At 39.5% G+C, this 19,961-nt stretch overlaps 3 protein-coding genes, 2 long non-coding RNA genes and 1 other non-coding gene across 8 annotated transcripts in view; 3 read left to right on the top strand and 3 right to left on the bottom strand.

The window, feature by feature from the left end:
* Nucleotides 1–459: 459 nt before the first annotated feature.
* TRNAR-UCU (transfer RNA arginine (anticodon UCU)) lies at nucleotides 460–532 on the bottom strand. Its single transcript has one exon. It is a non-coding gene; the product is annotated as a tRNA-Arg (tRNA).
* A 6,882-nt stretch (nucleotides 533–7,414) lies between these two features.
* On the top strand, nucleotides 7,415–8,134 carry LOC103986901 (uncharacterized). The gene has a single exon (XM_009405048.3). The coding sequence runs from the start codon at nucleotides 7,510–7,512 to the stop codon at nucleotides 7,954–7,956; it is 447 nt and encodes a 148-aa protein (XP_009403323.2). The 5' UTR covers nucleotides 7,415–7,509; the 3' UTR covers nucleotides 7,957–8,134.
* Nucleotides 8,135–8,260: 126 nt separating this feature from the next.
* LOC135613418 (uncharacterized) lies at nucleotides 8,261–9,138 on the bottom strand. Its single transcript, XR_010487300.1, has 2 exons — nucleotides 8,856–9,138; nucleotides 8,261–8,748 (listed from the first exon to the last, which is right to left on the bottom strand). It is a non-coding gene; the product is annotated as an uncharacterized LOC135613418 (long non-coding RNA).
* A 2,296-nt stretch (nucleotides 9,139–11,434) lies between these two features.
* On the bottom strand, nucleotides 11,435–13,776 carry LOC135614331 (AAA-ATPase At5g57480-like). Its single transcript, XM_065111584.1, has one exon. It carries the CDS (start codon nucleotides 13,297–13,299, stop codon nucleotides 11,743–11,745), a length of 1,557 nt encoding a protein of 518 aa, XP_064967656.1. The 5' UTR covers nucleotides 13,300–13,776; the 3' UTR covers nucleotides 11,435–11,742.
* Nucleotides 13,777–16,084: 2,308 nt separating this feature from the next.
* On the top strand, nucleotides 16,085–17,349 carry LOC135613561 (auxin-responsive protein IAA33-like). The gene is made up of 2 exons (XM_065110589.1): nucleotides 16,085–16,865; nucleotides 16,948–17,349. Exons 1-2 carry the CDS (start codon nucleotides 16,477–16,479, stop codon nucleotides 17,018–17,020), a joined length of 462 nt encoding a protein of 153 aa, XP_064966661.1. The 5' UTR covers nucleotides 16,085–16,476; the 3' UTR covers nucleotides 17,021–17,349.
* A 959-nt stretch (nucleotides 17,350–18,308) lies between these two features.
* LOC135614330 (uncharacterized) overlaps nucleotides 18,309–19,961 on the top strand; it is a 3,831-nt gene continuing 2,178 nt past the window's right edge. For 2 of the 3 annotated variants that reach the window (XR_010487486.1, XR_010487485.1), the window contains exon 1: nucleotides 18,309–18,414. This is a non-coding gene — a long non-coding RNA (uncharacterized LOC135614330). Of the gene's footprint in view, nucleotides 18,516–19,961 lie in introns of all 3 variants that reach the window. The other variant, XR_010487487.1, reaches the window with a different exon arrangement.

The raw sequence follows: 19,961 nt of genomic DNA, 5'->3' as shown, positions 1-19,961 counted from the left end.
TTGACTCTCCATTGACCATTTTGACAGGCCAAATACCAGCATTAAAGTTTGATTCATCGACAATTAAGCCATTAGAGGACAATACACATTATTAGAGGTCAACGTTGAAGATTGACATGTGAAGGTCAACCCCAAACATTATACAATAGGGAGGTCCACCACCCATCGTAAATGAAGACCATGACACTTGCATCAAACAATTCAAAGAATGTTTGGTGGTCATCATCATCATCATCAATAATTATTAAACTATTAAATAAACAGTTAAATATGTCTAATTTTAAATGTTTGGTCAATGAGAAGACCTCAAATTTGGACAAAGTTCAAAATTGTTGGAAATTAGTGGTTAAAAGAGAAAGGCTCCAAAATTAAAGATGACTTCCAAACTCCTTTTAAATAATCGAAAAGAAATAAAAAAAAGGAATATTATTAAAAGGTGAAGCTTAATGAAAATAAATTCACGCCTAGTGGGACTCGAACCCACAATCGTCTGATTAGAAGTCAGACGCCTTATCCATTAGGCCACAGGCGCTTATATAGTTTGTTCTCTTTATATATATATATATACATAATTAACATAATAAATGTTAACTAGCCACTTAATAAACAAGAAAGATGATATGGTGAAATTAGTACAAACCCACAAAGGTAGGAAGCTAATTGAAATTAGACTTGATATCAAGGAAGGCTTACATCCCAATCAGCATAAGTCCAATATATACCATCTGACTTATTCGTAATGATCAATCAAATTATTACGAATAAACCACTAAAAATAGGCTTGATCAAATATCACATATTTTTAGATTTATCCAGATGAGATATAGGAAGTCTCATAGGAGGGTAGTGAGACTTCCACCATGCTTCTCATCTTCTCTGATATATATGAATAGTTCTTTCTAGTAGCAAAACAAAGGGTCTTCCCAGGAATGTTGTTTGAGAATAATAATTCAAGACAAATGATTCTGTTTAGCTGAATTCAGTACTGCCTTGACATAGTAGCTTAGGTTGCTTTTGGTTAATCCTTTTTATCCACAGAGTTTACTGTGCTTCTGTAGTCAATCTCTTCTTCAACTTGTAGTTGGTCAAGATTGGATATGGCAATCCAAATCTGTGGGCATGTCTTGGATGTACAGAGACATGATGCAGGAAAGTTCAGAGATGCTTGTCATCCACAGTTCACACACAGCATCAAAACCAGAGGATTCACCAGTAAGAACAATGTTTCACTTGCTCTTTTGTTGGTGGTGTTTACTTGTCAAAATTCCTACATAGAATTTGAATTATCATGTGTTTTCAACATGAATCCTATTTTCTTCTAATACATGTGGTTGATTGGCAGGCTTTTTATGCAGTTGATGGTGTTTCTCTTTCAGCACAAGTACTGAACACTTGGAAGAAAAAAAAGACAAGCACAAAAGGAGATGGGAAAATACAAAGTATTTTGTTGTGATAAGCTTTCTCAAAATGCTGATAATTTTAATTTTATCATGTTGATAATTTTCCTTTTTCACTGTCTAATTCAAATTGTCAGTTGGTAAACTGTTTGAATCTTTAATATTTTATGGCTCACTGGCCAATTCATTCAAGTCCATAATTCTTTGTTCTTAATACTAATGTTAACAGCCTTCATTGCATAACAAGTAATTTTTCATGTTTGTAATGATGTTTTTACTGATTACACAACACCAGTTGCAGTCTTATAAGGATACATTTAACCTATTTGATAGAATCAATTCACCAAACCAATAGAAGCTACAATGAGTATTTATATTGTAATCAACAATTATTTTCCTCCTTTAATATATATTGAATTATCATAAATAATATGTTCCTTTATTTAAATTATTAACTTCTTTGTTTGTTTAGTATAGTTAAAGAAATAATTAAAATCGATTTTCTTAATATGTGGATAATTTAAAAAATTTATCCATTAATTAAATTATTAATTAAATTATTAATTAATTTATTTCCTAATAAGTGATGTGCTTTTTAGAAAGTAAAAAAATGTAAATTTCTTTTTTTTGTATGATCCATAAGAAATAAATATTATAATTTGATCTTTATATATGAAAATAAATAAAAATAAATTAAAATAAAAAAATTAAATTATTATTATTATTTTTTGGAGATCTCATCTTCTCCCTCCCTCCGCTCACCCACCCCAAAATAAAAACTCATTCTTTATCAAGTAGAGGATTGAGGAGAGTATTTCCTTAGAGATAAGATTCTTCATTATCAATTTTTATTTCTATTTTAAAATTTTTGATATTAGAATTATTATAATTTGTATGATGCAAAATAATATTTAAAATTTAAAATTTTATGATTAATAAGTAGTTATCATTATATTATGACATTAAAATGATTAGTTAATTTAATAATATTATTAATTTATTTAGGTATATTTATATCTTAAGAAATTATATATCAATTTTTATGATTTAATTAGTTTTAAATTTAAAATCATGAATCTAAATTATTTAATTTATAAAAATAGATTTAAGATTAATTATGATTTTATAATATATTATATTTCTAAAAATATTAAAATCTAATTTAATAAGAAGGGTCAAATTGAGCTATGACCTTAGTTAAGTTGATTGGCCAAACCAGCCTATGTGGTTAAGTATAACTCATCCCATGTGACTAGGTATGATCCAGTAGTTAAATATAATTCAACCCATGTGATCAGGTATAGTCTAGCCCATATTATCATAGATAAATATATACAAAGGGTATTCGATGTAATGTTTGTATATATCCGTGTCTTTTAATTTTGTTTATGCATTACATAGCATGTGGGAGCTTATAGTTGTCGAGGCAAAATTTTCTAAAATAAGTCATACAGGCAGAGGGTTTTCTAGATCCATAGAGTGGTACAGAGTATTAGCTAATACAATATTTTGGAGCTACTCGAGTGACATATGATTAGATATACCTCTGGGATAGTATCTAGGGTGGTTTCATTGTCTTATTTCACAGTAGTATCATGCAGGCATTTGTGAGGACTTTAATCATGATAAACCATCTTGGATTCTTTGTCGTATAATCGTTAGCTTGCGAAGTCTACACTCATTTCCTAAGTCGTACAGTACCCATATATGTTTGTCCGTAAAGGGTAAGCCTTCCTGAAACCTCTTATAATTATTTAAGAACCTATAAAAGAGAAGACATGTTAAAAGAAATATTTAACTCGAGATCTCACAAGTACTCTTTAAGAATATATCACAGTGTTATCATTAGAGTTACCACAAAGAAAACTATACACAATGGAGGTTATACTTAGGACATGGGCCTAGGAACCAAATAATTATGCATCAATTTTAGCGAGGTCGATAGACTTCAAAAGCTGCTAGGCAAAGGAATGTCCTAGAGCTATGGTTTGTCTATATATGGTTTGAGGGTAGGTTGACGAAGGTCGATTGCTAAAGTAGTGAACACAATCGGAGGTAGCAAAGACTTTATAATGTGTTAGCAGAGGCCACATATGAAGATATCATGGTCCGAATTCATCTCATAAAAATCAAAATACAATAGAGATATGGCGATATAGTGTAGCAGATCACGTGGAATAATTCAAGGTAATACGACACATACGAGGGAGGTCCCTTGAGAGATTTGATTGTACAAATGCACGATCAGGAGTTACTAGGAATTCTACTTTAGTGAGCAACATGATGACAAGAAAGACTATAGATTTAAGAAGTGAATGTCATGATACCTTAAAAAGATATCTTCTATATATGATTATGAGTTATTGTGAGCTCCATTTCGGTGAGTAACATGACCCTAAACCAGAGTAAATCATTGATGAGTTGAAGTAGCGTTGGTAGATCAAAATTCGATTACTTAGTAACTACAGTGGAGAGCAACTAGGAGCTAAGAGCCGCAACTATAATTGGAGCAGAAGATTGAAGATTCAGTAAAGGTAAATAGATGTAGTGTCCACAAAGGCTTCAATAAGGACGTCAAAGAAGAAGTGAGAGAGAATGTTATAGATAAATTTATATAAAAAGTGTTTGATATAATTTTTGTATATGTTAGTATCTTTTGATTTTGTTTATACTTTACACATTATGGAAAGAGTTTGTAGTATGCTTAATAGCCCTATTTTGGTTGGTTTTAAAAATCTTATTAGTCTTGCAAATGCAAGTTATATACAGTCATTGTGCAAAGACAAGATAACCTAAAAACATATTATATAGGTAATCATTTTGGGGGTTTTCTAGGTTCATAGAGTAATGTATAGTGTCAGTCGATACAACACCTTAGAGTTACCTGAGTGGTATATGATTGAATAGGCCTTTGGGGTAGTGTCTAGGTTGGTTCGCTACCTTGCTCCACAGTAATATTATGTGGGCATTTAAAGGGACTTTTGATTGTGACAGATTACTTTGGACTCTTTATTATGTGATTCAGAGTTTACAAAGTCTATATTTATAATTTATATTGTCTTTCAAGTGTTTGTTGAAGTGTAGATTTTGAGTTAAACATTTTTTTCTAATATGCCTTATCTTTTGCAAATCCTTAAGGAACTATAAGAGGTTTTATGAAGGTTGACTATTTGTGGATAAACATATAAGGGTACCACTTTACTTAGGAAAAACTAACTAAATCCATGACAATGTGATCAGGCATAACCAAGACTATGTGGTTAGGTATGAGTTAGCATATATGGCCTGACATAACTTAGCATAAATGGTTAGGTACTATCCAACCCATATGGTTAGGCATGATATAGATTATATGACCATATATAACCCAACTCATGTGGTTAGAAATGACCAACCCATGTGATCAAGTATGGTCCAACCCATGTGGTTAGGCATTACTTAGCCTATATGGCTAAGTATGACCTAACCTATGTGACTATATCTGACCCAACACATGCAGCTATGTATAATACAACCTATACGGTCAAATGTGACCCAGCTCATATGATCAAGCGCGCTTAGCTCATGCGGCCAAGCACAACCCAGCCCATATAGCCAAACATGACTGAATACATGTGGTTAGGCACGACCAACCCATGTGACCAAGTATGGTCCAACCTATGTGGTTAGGCATTACTTAGCCTATATGGCTAAGTATGACCCAACCTATGTGACTAGGCATGACCCAACCCATGCAACTAGGTATAATACAACCTATATGGTCAAATGTGACCCAGCTCATATGATCAAGCCCGCTTAGCCCATGCGACCAAGCACAACCCAGCCCATATAGTCAAACATGATTGAATACATGTGGTTAGGCACGACCCAACCCATGAGCCAAATGTGACCTAATTTAGTGGTAAGGGTCAACTCAATTCGTGAGTGAACAACCCACGAAGCTAGGCCTAACTAACTATGTGAGTGATACTAGACGCATTATCGCCACTCTATCCAGCCCATCGTACCTCAGACCAACTTATTATATAGGATATGCATCTACGGTACGCATGACTCGTTCGAGGCTTAGGTGGGTCGGTTTGATCTAGACTAGCACTATATGATATAGTTTAATTTTCTTTTATTTTATTGGTTTGAGTTTGTTAGTTGATTGAATTAAATATGTTTGATCCGTTTAAGCTAGTTTAGAGTGATTCCAAACTAACTTAACTAGTTCAAGATCATTTAATATAATTAAAATTAATTAATCTAAATTAGACCAATTTAGGATAATTCTAGACTAATTCTATAAGGATTTGAGGTTGTTCTATTAGGTTATGATTGAATTGAGTTTGATTCAAATCAATTGGGCTATTCTAATTAATATTTTTGTTGATCGAGGACTACTAAGAGATTGATGTCACATATATTTATGATTCGATGAATTAAAAGCTTTATCTATATGTGTTATTTGAAAATAATTAATGATTTTCTTCTATTTTTCATATTAAAATGATAATATTGATTTGATTATTAGAAAGTAGTATAAGTGATTATGTTAAGTGGTCCACATTGAAAGTATAACATATTAAAAAAGCTACGAGCCGATCATAGTCTATAGTTATCGATGAAGATGGTTTAGTAGGTCATACATCAAGACCTTTCATAATAATTTATCATATTATTTCTTGGATGCATGCATGAATAAATAGATGAACATAAATGAATAATCATAGTTGATTATATATCTTGGTAGAGGATAGGTAGGGTTATTCCCTTCGGGGATTATAGGGTTGTCATACTAGTAGTTAGATAGTTCTTTCACATGTTGTTGGGACGAATGTATCCCCGGTGGGTGATGGATACTACTCCATCTATTATTGGAAGTGCGATAAGGATTTTTTCTATCTGTTGTTAGAAGGAATCGAAAAGTATATTTCTCCATTTGCTATTGGCATAGTGTACTATCGGGTGTGATATACGTCTTTATTATATGACTATTATGTATGTCATCTAAATGTGTTACATATAACTAATGTATAATTTTATTTATTACATAAGAATTATTATTATTTTTCTCATACATGAGTTTCATAATGAATTGATATGTTATCGTTTCATATTAAATTATTAATATATATATATATATATATATATATATATATATATATATATATATATATATATATATATATATATATATATATATTTCAAGAGTATTGAAGATTATTTTTATATTTTTTCGAAGATTTTATCAGTATATATGGTCGCTAATGTATTTTTATTCTATATTTATTTTCATAGTAACATACTATTTTGTAATAAATGTAAGGCTGGGAAGGAGAAGACCTTTTTGTTACTTGTAGCTCTACTAAGAAAATATTTTTTATTTATATTTAGTATTATAAAAATAAGATATGAATTTAAAAATATTTTTTAATAAATTATGAATAATAAATTTATGATTTATTTTTTTATAAATATGACATTGGAAATGGTTAGAAGCTATTATTCAAGTAGATGTTCAAGTTCTAAATTGATAAAAAAAAAAAAAATTATATATTTTAAATATTAGTTTTAAATTTAAACTAACAATTGATGACTATTTTTGGATGAATATTAGCCCTCCTACACTAAAATTTGTAGGAGCAAATCCACTATTTCCATAGTTTTCAAGGGAAAGAAGAAACCATGACTTGGTCCATGGAATAGCCGCGTTAAGGCAGCATGATGAATTGAAGCCTGCCTAAGTTTGACCAATGCCATGTTGCCAAGGAACATATATTGGCACGTTGAACAGTCATTCTTATAAGATATAGACTCCCAATCATGCCATCCATATCCTCTAATTATGAATTTTCCTAAGATAATTAGATGTTTAAGACCAAAACAATTAAAAGACTTGAGTGATTATAAATAAAATATTTTATTCATATTTTATTGTAGTATTAATCTTATCGTAGTTTGCGTACTTCATCCAATGACATGCGAAATCTTTGACTCCATCTTTGGAGACCTTCGACACACGTCTGTCATGCCCCATGAAGCTTCTTCTTCCCTTCGCCTAGATGCATCTATAAGCTACCAACCACAAGCACTTCAATGCACATCCTCATCACCTGACATCTCATCCATGGCTGCCGAGAAGAGAACTCCACTACTGGCCCGCTTCCGAGGGGCGATTCAGAGGGTGAGCTTCCTGCTGTCCTTCGACGCCACCAAGTGGATCGTCGTCTCCCGCCTCAAGAGATCGCCGCTCGGGCCTCGTCCGCTGAGCTTCCGCGCCGCCAGGCCGAGCTTGCTCGACTGCACCGAGGACTACTACGACGCCGGCTCGTCGTTCTCGCTCTCGAGGACGGCGAGCTTGAGCTCGCCGGTGTCGAGGACGACGAGCCTGAGCCCGACGGTGTCTGGGATCTTGAGGTCGACCAGCGACGCCGCGTCCTGCGGGGACGATGTCGATCAGAGGGCGGAAAGGTTCATCGAGAGCTTCCACCGCCGGCTGCAGATGGAAAGGCAGGTCTCTCTCGAGCTAAGATACTGCAAGGAGAAGAGCTTGGAGAGGACGGTTTCGGATTGATTATGTTCTGTGATTGGCAATGGAAGAGCAATGGTTTTCATCCTTCCAATTTTTTTTTTTTTTTTTTGTGTATGTGAGTATAATTTGTTTTTCATAAGTTTTATTGATTCTTTTATGTAATTTAATACAAATTGGATATGAACTTTACACTTTTCTGATTCATATGGCAAGTTCTTCACATGCAGCCCTTTTGTTGATGTTTATTGATTTCTTTCTGACATCCAACAGAGGAAGCATAAGAATTCTCCTTTTTCTTCAATCCAAAAAGGAAAAAGGAGAGAAGAACAATAAAAAAGGATAGTAGAGAGAGAGAGAGAGAGAGAGAGAGAGAGAGAGAGAGAGAGTGTGGAATTAGAAAAAAGAGAAAGGATGATAAAGAAAGAAAAATATTATGGTATGTTATTTTATAAATCAATTGTTCCATTGGTTAGATTAGTGATCGAAGCTTAGGCCGCGGTGGTGTATCTGATTTACTTTAAGTTCAGCATTGGAATCTTATCGTATGAACTTAAAAATGAATCTAATAAGATTGGATTATCTTTGTAGAAAAAACCATTGTGTTGGCTGTGTTCTTTGGCAGGATAACTTCAACCTTCCTACTCAGTCAATAGAACTGTCATAGAAATAAGTTGTTTGTCAAGTATTTAGAGGATAAAATATATAATTTGTACCTTCTTGTCGACTCAAACAACCTGAAATAGTCTGCGTGAAGTTTAGAATTGTAAACAAGACTGTTTCCCTTTCAAGGATCATACTGGATTCTTCTCTGTTCTGAAAAGTCAGCTCCAGAACCTAAATGAAGTATCACAATTCATCAGCTCCATGAATCTTGTTAGTGCTGAAATGTGTGATGGTGGATGAGGTTTAAGGTTGAATGAATGAGTTAGGCATCACTGAACCTGTGAAAGGCAGCTTCTCCTCTGCAGCCAATGTGAGAGCATCATGGATGATGTGCATCTCACAACAAGCATTGGATCCCCTCTGGGGAAGCAGGCCCATCTCCATGTCCTCAACAGTGTATCAGAAGAGAATCCTATTGGAATGATGAGATGAGTTCATGGGGGAAAAGAAAAGGAGGCCATGGCCAAGGATTGGGTTCATGATGAGCACTCCACTCCATTGGAACTGCTGTCTTCCAACAGGCTTTAACAGTTAGTTCCACTCCATTGAAACTGTCGGAGCTTGTCCTTTTATAAAGGTTAGGAGGTGGTGATTTTGATTGTGTCGCTCAGAGGAGCCTCATACGACTGTTCTTGAGGATGGTAATGCTTGGGCTGCTGAAAAAGGACTCCCACCTCCCAAGCATATTCTGCAGCTGTGAGGAGGAACAAGTTTAGTCTGATCACCTATTCCACATCACACATCTGTACCATTCATATCAAAAGAAGCATATGCCAAATTAGATTTTGGAAGCTTGTCTTCTGATGAGTTAGGAAGAGGTGCTTTGATTGTGTCATTCAGAAGAGCATCATGAGAGAACTGTTCTTGAGGAAAATGATGCTTTCACTGCAAAAAGACTGTCACCTTCCAATCATATTCTTTAGCTTCTCCAAAGGAGTTCATAGCATACCAAACTTTCCTTGCAAGTTAGGGTGTTTTGTTTGTGTTGTTCGGGAGAGTAATGCTGAAAACTACTGCCACCTTCGGAGCATTTCTTAGGCTGTGAGGAGTGAGGATTACTCCCATCATCTCTAAGGCACAAAAGGCCAGAAAAAGGCCTCACCTCCGCAGTGATTCTGCCTGCTCATCTCTCAGCTGTCCATTATCAACTTTGCTAGTTGCTTCATTTCACATCAAAGGCTTGATAAAATCTCAAAAAAAAGTATCTATGATATTTATATTTCGAGAGGTATACATTATTCTGGAGCACCAATTGCACAGGACTATTTGCATCTCCATGTATGAGACTTCCCTTCTCCTTCTCTTCTCAGCTGATGATCCTTGTTCTTGGCACCACCATTTCATGACTTTCCATCTGCTGAAAACGACTTGCAGAACTATTAATTCTACAATATTGTATTGGAGTTGCTTACTTCAAAGGGTTTATGAGATTCTTCTCTTTGCTAGTTTCAAGTGATCAGTCCAAATAATAAATCACTAGAGCAAAAGTGTGTAAGCATCATCCTATTTGGTGACCTTCAGAACTTGTCATTGCAAGCTTAATTAATGGTCACCTTCAGCTCATGTCCAGACAAAAAGGAGTTCCTTTTCAGTGATAGTAAGATAACAAATATCTGATTGACACCATAAGAAATTTGGTCCTTCTTTACTGATGGATATCTTTAGAAAGTGAAGGCATCAAAGCCTGACTTGAAAGTTGCAGGCATCCTTGTCAGCTAAAACTAAATGAGCTGCATAAAAGAGCTTCTCAAAGGGAATCCAACCACTAGCAATGCCACTGTCAACCAGTGATGCTTTATGTTCATCACATGAAGAAGAATAGAAATAGAACTGTGAGCAATTTGATCCTTGCAGGCCAAGACATCTATCAAGTCCCTTCTTTTTAGTATATTTTCTCATCTCTGTCTTTAATTTATTTTTATTTGTATTATATTATATTTCATTTTTTTCTCATCTTTTGCAGTATCTACCTCATATGAACAATAGTTTTATGACAATGGGCATTGCACATAGGGTATGTCCTAGTGTACTAATTTACAAACAAACAAATAAATATAATTGAATACTCTTGATCTAACTTCTAGATTCTGTCATAAAACTATTATTAGGTTGAGCCTTACATGCAGCAGAGTAGAATCTGACTCAAAAAGTATGATTTGAACTTCCTTAAAGATGTAAAGTAAGATTATGACACCTTAATTTAGTTTCATATTAGTAGTGAAAAAAATATTTGAGTTAGATTACAAAGTTACTGAATTAGTTATCACATCTGATCTTTTTATTTTTTTTCTGCTTTTGTTATGCAAGGGTTATTCTACTTTCAGACTTTCTAAAATTAAAAGAAGGATTATAATGACAAGGATAGCTTGGTTGATTTGATATTATAGATAATTACTGAATGTTATCAAAGGTTATGCATAATCAATGGTATGAATTATTCTCTTATGAAGATACTGACAATGCAGTTTTAATTGGATCTGTGTATTTGACTGGGATCATTTAATGCATACATACATAAACAGATGGCTGAGATTATTATTTTTCTTTCCTTTTTTCTTAGATTGCTAATTAATGCCTTGCATTCACTCATCTCCTTCATTAACATCCAAGTTTACATCAATTTTTGCTTCTTGTTCTGTAATGGCATAAATTCCAACGATTAGTGGACTTTATCCTGCTGAATTGAATCCAATCACACATTTTAAATTTGATATCATCTGATAGAGAACCGATGAGCAGAGTAGCAGTTATCCAATGTACTTGCTGCAATCTTTAACAGGAATCCAAGAGCAGCATGCACTGAGATAGCTACAAAAACTATGGATATAACAAGTACTAACAATTCCAAGATCTCTCATATAGTAACATTATCTTGTTACTGGATTCATGCCATCGGCAATCTAACAAGGATAGAACAGATGACAAGAGAAATCAAATGTAATGGGCAACAACACCTGTGTACCTACCAAATCTTTATTCCTCAGGAGAAAGAGGATACAAGAAGAAGCTAACAAGCACAGAGAAGGTGGTCTTCAAAGGCACTCCCAAAAGCTCTCACCAAAACAAAAGGATCTGAAGACTGATGCTCCAACTCTAATCCACCTCCCCTTCGATGAGAAAGAAAGCAAGCACAAGCAGTAGCATTCGGCAAATGTTCTCTGGTAGTTAATCCTCCTCCCTCTTCTCCTCCTTGCCATTGCACCCATCCATCTCTTCGCCACTCTCCTTGGGGCTCTCCAATGCCCTCTTCTCCTGCTCTTCCTCTTCCTCCATCTCATCATCTAAGCTTTTCTTCCTCGCGGTGGCCGACGACCCCCCTCGCTCCTTCTTCCTCTTCTCCGCCCGGGCCTTGAGCGCTTCCAGTAGCTCCGCCATTGCCTCGCGCTTCTCCCGCCTCCTGTTCTTTATCAGAATCTCACTGACATCTGCCGGAGTTATCTCGGCGTCGTCGATCACCTCCTCCAATTCCCGCAGCAGCCCGCAGTTCTCCTGTGTGTCGCCACCCAGTTCGCCATCTTCCAATCCCAGGTAGTTCTTCATGAGAATCTTTAATGCGGGGAAGGAGCAGTAGCTCATGAGTATGTGCATGTCCATCCTCCCCGACCGCAGGAGCGCCGAGTCGAGCTCCTCGACGTGGTTGGTGGTGAACACGAAGATCCGCTCGCTGCCGCAGCACGACCACAGCCCGTCCGTGAAATTTAGCAGGCCCGACAGAGTCATCGTCTTGGCGGCGGCATGGACGTCCTCCGCACCGCAGCCGCCGGTGGGCCTGAGGTCATACGGGGATGCCAGCTTCTTCGAGCTCCGGTTCGTCAGATTGATGGAGCAGTCGATGTCCTCGATGACGATGATCGACTTCGGAGTGGTCTTCATCAGGAGCTTCCGGAGCTCGGAGTTGGTGTGCACCTCGGTGAGCTCGAGGTCGTAGACGTCGTAGCCGAGGTAATTCGCCATGGCAGCGATCATGCTCGACTTGCCGGTGCCGGGAGGGCCGTAAAGCAAGTATCCGCGCTTCCAGGCCCGGCCTGTCTTCTCGTAGAACGCCTTCCCTTCCGCAAAGTCCTTGAGGTCGGCCATGATGAGCTCCTTCCTCGAGGAGTCCATGGCGAGGGTGTCGAAGGTGCTTGGGTGCTTGAAGGGGACGGATTCCCACGGGACGACGCGGGACTCGATGGAGCCGCCGCGCGAATTGGTGTACAGTAGCCTGTCCTGGTTCCGGCGGCGGAGATCGGTGGCCGTCTCCATAATGTGGTCGAGGTAGGCCGGGAGGATGAGGGGCTTGTCCTTCTTCTTGATCCGGAGGGTAAAGCTGCGCTTCTCCTCCGGGAGCGGCCGCCACGAGAAGGTCTGCGACTGGCGCTGGGTGACGACGTGCTCCCAGGTTGCGGTGGCGCCGCAGAAGGTGTCGACGAGGCAGTCGTTGCTGGTGAGGCCGAAGGTGAAGGCGGAGGAGTTGAGGCCCCGCGAGAGGCTGAGTCGGGAGGCGGCGACGGAGGCGGAGCGGCTGAGGTACAGCTGCACCGCGTGATAAAGCTCGTTGGTGTTCACGCCGTCGATCTCCGTGATGTCGAAGTAGCAGTAGGTGGAGAAGCAGAGGAAGACACGGTGAAAGAGCTTCAAGGCCGCGAACCGCAGCTCGGGTGGAAACACGGCGTGGAGGATGCTCTGGAAGAAGGCGAAGACCCCCATGAGGGAGGCCATGGACGTCCAGAACTCCTTCATCTCCGCCTTCGCTTCTCTCTTCCTCACCGAAAAAAGCCGCCTTTTTCTTCTACTTGGAACAGGGGAGGTGGAACAAAGTTTGGATTTTTGGATCGATCCTCGAAAGAAGCTAGCAGACAAACTATAAAGACTTCACGGTGCAACAAAGAAGTGGTCTTTCTCGGTCGGCAGAAGTCCCGACTTCCACTCTTCCTCCATATCTCTCCTCACCAGCAATCCATGACTCTGTTAGAACCTCTCCAAGAGAAAACAGAGTTCCAAGGGTGGGGGAAAAGATGGGGTGGCCTTCTTCCCTTGGAGAGGGAATTATATAGGGGGCTTGGTTCAGTCTTGTTCCTTCTTTATGATGATTTCAAAGATCTGGGGAAGAGGACACTGGATGGGTTGGAGATTTAGTAGGCCCTGCAACGAGGATGTGATGCAGTCGAATAAATGAGAAGAAAAGTTGGGCTTCAGGCTGTAGAACCTCATAGGGATGTATGCATGTGGGCTTGCAGAGAGAAGGCAGATAAAATTAATTGACACCTGCACCCACCACAAGACAGGGAAGAATATAGAGGATGCAGAGCAGGCCTGTGATTGCAAACCAATCTTGTGCTTTGAGTGAGTCCCTCGGAGGATTAGTCATGTAGAGAAAGAAGGCATCCATCAAGTTTTTTTCTATTATTCTGCAAATTTTGTTGGATTGCTGCAGATTTCTCAGTCTAAATCCGCCCACCTGTCACGAAAATACGCAGGTTTGATGTACAATCTTAGCTGTGCAATTAGACTTTCAAATCAATCAAAGGCTGATATCAGCATCACCTCTCTCTCTCTCTCTCTCTCTCTCTCTTCATTCAGTGCTTGTTTCTTCCTCCACCTTCATCGGTTCCCTTCTCGGGAGAGTTCGCTCTCTGCCTCTGCTCATCGTTGTCCCCATGAAACCAACACAGGATGCGAGTGCAAGCAAACAAGGCAAGTAAGCTTCTGCCTACAAGAAACCCATCCTTCCTGTCTCCCTTCAGACGCGCCACAGACTGAGAGAGAAAGAGATAGAGAGCTTCAAACAAGGATGAAGGAGAGGCTTATTGTGTATGCATCATTGAACGAACGAACAAACAAACAGAGAGTTGTTAAAGCTGAAAGCCTCGACACACGGATCGACATGGCTGGATTTGAACTGAGAAGCTGCACTGACACAGTTCCCAACTCCCAAGGAGTTATCAGGAGCAGGATCAAGAAGGAGAGGCCCCAATGGCCTTGGCCAGCGTGATGATTGACACGACCCCTACCCTCCCATCTTTTCATATGAGAACCCCAAATGGCCGATAGGTTGCACTAAACAAATCCCCCCGTCACTGTGCCTGCTTCCGGTTCACGTTGCACTCTCTCACGCTTTCCATGCACGTTCTTCCATGCTCGTCGCACAATCTTAATCTACAGCAAAGAATCGAATCTGCTGAGCAAGAGCGAAAAGTTTCTGGGAGCTGAAGGCAGTAAAATCCAAGAGACTGGAGCGGTACAAGGAGTCACATGTGGGACCATGGTTTCTGAGATCGAAGGCATATATTCCCCCCTTCCTCATGAGGATTCTACAATACGATCTGTGATTCTTCTCCGTCCTGTGATCCTTCGCTGCTGCATAATGCCAAAGACCACCTGCAACTAGCCTCCAAAAGAGCAGGTACGTGCTCTTCACCTGCTCAAAAGGACCACTTCTACTGGTGTTGAATCAATCTCATTTAGGGTTCATGCGTCACACAGATGTCAATGCCAAAGAGAAGATAGCAGCTCAATCTAAGGGCCAAACCTGTTGCCTATAGTAACAGTTCGATTCCATATGGATTTATATTATTATGATACACCATATCTACTTGGATTGTGAGTTTTCATCTTTCAATAAATATATGAAAGATATAGTAAAATGCAGGCATTATGAGAAACAGTAAATCCCATTCAAAATTCCTATTGTTGTGATCATGCTAAGTTCAGGATTCCTCGCATGCATGTTTTGTTGTCATCATGCTCAGTTCCAGGAGGGCATGAATGCTTCAAACGCATTGAGAAGGGAACGGGTGACCTCCTTTAGCTTCGTATCTCACACCGCAGCGATCTCCTAATCGGACGGCCGTATCGGTTCCTCCTCGCGGATCGGCGTTCCATCCGACAGCCTCCAGTGCGCTTACTCCTTGACCTCACATCAAGGAGCGCTTCCAGAGAGAGAGAGAGAGAGAGAGAGAGTTGCGATCATGTCGGGGCGAAGCGCCACCGCAAGGTCCTTCGCGACAACATCCACGGCATCACCAAGCCCGCCATCCGCCGTGGCGGCGTCAAGCGCATCTCGGGGATCATCTACGAGGAGACCCGCGGCGTGCTCAAGATCTTCCTCGAGAACGTCATCCGCGACGGCGTCACCTACACCGAGCACGCTCGCCGCAAGTCCGTCACTACCATGGACGTCGTCTACGCCCTCAAGCGCCAGGTTCTTCGTTTGTTCTTGTCATGCCGAGGATTTGGTGTGTAGTATACTTTCTTCAAAGCAGATTCTTAAGGCATCAGTATGGTTTAATGTTGATGACAGTATTGGTTTGCAACTGGAAACGAGGGAATGCGTGCTTATCGGAAGCTTACCACAATATATACGGACCAAATTGGATATATACGACACAATCAACCTATCTAAAAGCCCACAGAGGACGAGCCATTAATGAGTCCCAGTGGCCCAGAGAGGGGCTTCATGTATGGTTACTTACACTCACGTCAAGAAAATAAAAGGAGAAATAATGAAAAGACATGTAAACATGAAAATGAGGCTCAATAGATACCCACCATAAGCGAAGTCTCGTCCGGTGGCCATCGCGGCCCATCTTTTCTTCTACCCAACAAAGCCACACCACCACCGCCACTTCACCACGAGCCATCAGCACCTCGGCAAGCAGCATCAACAATGACGGCGGCGACGACAACGACATGGCCTTCCTTCCTTTCCCACTCGCAAGCAACAACGACAATGTGATTTGCTCTCTCCCCCACTATAAAACCACATGCGATCTATCCCCTACCTCGATCTTTCTCGCGGCATCTCTCACCGTCCTTTGGACACCGATGGTCGAAGCGCTCGCACATGACTTCTCTGTCCTCGCCTCCATATTCTCTCTCTAATCTACACATTGGAGCAGGGTGGGCGGCTCAGTGAAGATGGTGAACGGGTTTGAGTTGCACCATGAAGCACCGAAGCGGCGGTGCGGTACCGGTGCAGCCGCACAGCCATCTCGGGCTCCGACCGGCAAGAACAACTTGACTCTCACTTCTCTGGACGACGATGTGGCATCGGCGGTCGTTCCCCCGGTCACCGTCTTCCTGGAGGGCCGATCGATCTGCCACCTTATCCGCCTCGACAAGCACACCAGCTACGCGAGCTTAGCTAAGGCGTTGCGCCGCATGTTCGTCGACGTGGATGAGGGCGATGGCCGGCGTGAGGAGGATGGAGATGAGGTGCTCCACCTCTCCGACGCAGTGCCTGGCCACATCGTGGCCTACGAGGACATGGAGGATGACCTACTCCTCGTGGGTGATCTGAACTGGAAGTGAGTCAGCCAAGCTCTTGAACGCAACCTCTGTAGAAATCGCTACGATCATTAATCATTTCGCTTCTTCTGATCCTCTCAGAGACTTCGTCCGCGTGGCCAAGAGAATCCGGATAATCCCAGCGAAGCCTAGCCGTCGGAAACATGCACTCTGAAGATATGCATGCACTATTATCACAAATCAAGTAGGAGTATTATTTGATTTCCGTGGAGGTTCCTCTACTTGGGATCCAATGTTCTCGTCTAAGTTTGGAGAGGCATGAAATGATGGACGCCTCACTGTTTCTCGAGGACTCCATGCGTGGGAGCATGGCTTTTCTGGTTTCTGTCTTCTTCCTCACGCAATTGAAATCCTTCTGCATGCTCGAACAACAGGCTTTCAAGTCACGGTACTTGTGCTGCTGCTCTCGATTGCTTTGCAGACAAGCGACTCGTGATGAATGTGACCATTGCATGTGATCCAGTGCATGGCAGTTCTGCCGTGTCTTTCATGTCAAGATACTAAACGCCACATTTAGTAGGGTTGACTAAATGTGCAGCAGATATTGCATTCTGCAGTGGCTTTTGCCACCATCAGCAGAGATGATGATGATGCCTCTCTTTTCGTTTCACATCACCGAAGGCTTGGTTGTGCTGAAGCTTATGTATCAGCTTACAGGGTCTGCATGAACAAAGACTAACCTTTGTCAGATTCTGATTCATCAGACAGTATCTACTACTCAAATGATGAATAACAATGATTCTGGCCTCAGTTGTTGAATACTCAAGACATAAAAGAGAAAATTACATGATATTTCTTTGAACCAAGGTTTGTTGTATCGTACCATATCGATATTTCAATTCGAGCTCGGTACGATACGGTACCGGTGTATCGGGCGATACATCAAGGCGTATCGAGTGGTACCTGATGTACCGAGTAAATTTATATATTTTTCATACTAACAGTGATATAGCATAGTACTGTAACACTGTAATAGTGCTACAGTAGAACACTGTAGCACTATAGTGGTACTGAGCGATTCGTGTACCGATAATTTGTCGGACCGGTACGGACGATACACTTCAGTATGACAAATCTTGTTTTAAACAAACGAAATTATTGATTCATGTAGTAAACTAAGCAGTTATGAAGTCCAAATTATATATATATATATATATATATATATATATTGATGGACAAATGTGTTATTTTTTACCCTTTAAAAGGATAGATATGTAAAACCATAGCACTTATTCTTAGTATAATTGGGTTTTTTAATTCATTTCATATATAATAAAAAAAATGTCAATCATATCATGCGTATATTCTCATAATTTGATTAAATTGGAATCCTATAGGGAACATATAAATTAATTTCCCAAACTATATTGTAAATAAAATTCAAATATATGCCGGCCCATTAAATAATTAATCCCGGTTCGGTCCAACTTGAAAGAAGACGACCGCAACGGGTTTGATCCTTGGAGCTCTTGAACCCTAAACTCTCTCTCTCTCTGTGTTCCCCGTTCGGTTCGGCCGCCCCAACCTTTGGCTGCTCCATAAATGGTGGTGGGTTCCTCCCTCTTTCATCTTCGTGTTTTTTGGGAATTGGGGAATGGATCGAACGATTTTGTTACTAATCGAAGCGCCTATGGTAGAAAGCTTTTCGGGTTAATCTCTGATTTCTTGTTATCTTGTTCTTTCCCACATGAAAAACAGCAGAACTTGCTACCAGATTGTTCGTGATTCTCTTGGTGACATATGGTTGTAGATCTATAAATTGGGTAATTGCTGGAAAGCTAGTGTGCCTCAAATCGAACGCTTAAGGGTAGCATCATTTGATGTGACTGGGAGCTTTAGAGTAGAGTCGGTCTGGTTGTTCTTTCAAACTCCCCGCCTTTTGCTTCGGTTTGATTGCTAGCTGATCAAGCACCATTGAACAATTTAGCATATTTTGATATTAGCTACCAAGTTATGTTGAACATGTTAGGGAATTGGTTCCAAATTTCTAGTTGGAGTAGTTAACAGAAAGCCATTAATGTGTCCAAAACTCATTTAACTAATTAAGAGTATCCAAAATTTTCTCGCATTTGTAACTTCTTTCATCATGAAACAAAAAAAATCAAAGAAGAGTAAAGCATATTCTAGTATACATGTTCTAAATATGTGGTAATTGCCAAAAAAGATACTGTCAGTCTTTATTGGCTAAGCAAATTTCTTCTTTCCTTTCTAAAGATTTCACATGAACTTATAATAGAAAAAAGAGACTCAAGTTTCAGGATACAGTAAATGCTGTTTAGCCTTTAAATTGATACTGTAATTGACTCGTGGATTATGCTAAAGCTATCAGAAACAGCTAGAAGTGTTGGAAGTTATGTATATCAGTTACTCTGCTTCTGTTTTTGTTTCTGTCTTGTCAACGATGCTCGAGTCTGCAATTGTGGAGGTTAGTGAAAGGGAAGATAATTGATAGAACTTACAGAAAATTAATCTAATGGTAACTTGGCTATTCAGAATGGTTGGCTTAAGTTCAAAGGCTATGAAAAGGTAAGAGCTTGGATCATCTTCTTTTGATCTATGGTGATGCTAATCTCTCAAGATGCATTGACATAGACTGGTGCACATTGATATTGTCATCTTGGACATCAAAAAGTACACATTCTAGGAGTCTCAACAAGGCCAGTTAGGTTCAGTTTTGTTCTCAAAAGTAGTAGGATGAAGTTATTAATTAGACACTATTCAAATGTTTTATGTAATTGCTTTGCTGCATTTTCTTGCTGAACCTGATTGAGAGATCTGTACCATATGTCTTCAACCAATTAACTGAGTTAGAGGGAAATATACTAAAGAATTGTAAGTTAGATTGGTTATTCCTTAAATAATAGACTTTGTCTGGAAAAAGTGCGGCTGTTCAGGTACTTATCCTGCAACACCAGTTGCTATTTCAGAAGCACTAGTTTCTTTGTAACATTGTAATTTGTTATTTTCTCTAGCATCAATGAAATGTAAGTCTGCCTTAGCTCGATAGATTCAAAATGTTGCATTTTTTTTTCATCACTAAAAAGGACACTGTTCCAGAGGCAGCCTCCTAGTATAGTTAGTACAACCAAAACTAG

The sequence above is a fragment of the Musa acuminata genome, chromosome BXJ2-6 (assembly GCF_036884655.1).
Source record: "Musa acuminata AAA Group cultivar baxijiao chromosome BXJ2-6, Cavendish_Baxijiao_AAA, whole genome shotgun sequence".
In the NCBI taxonomy this organism is placed as follows: Eukaryota; Viridiplantae; Streptophyta; class Magnoliopsida; order Zingiberales; family Musaceae; genus Musa; species Musa acuminata.
This window is presented reverse-complemented; position numbering and strand designations above follow the sequence as displayed.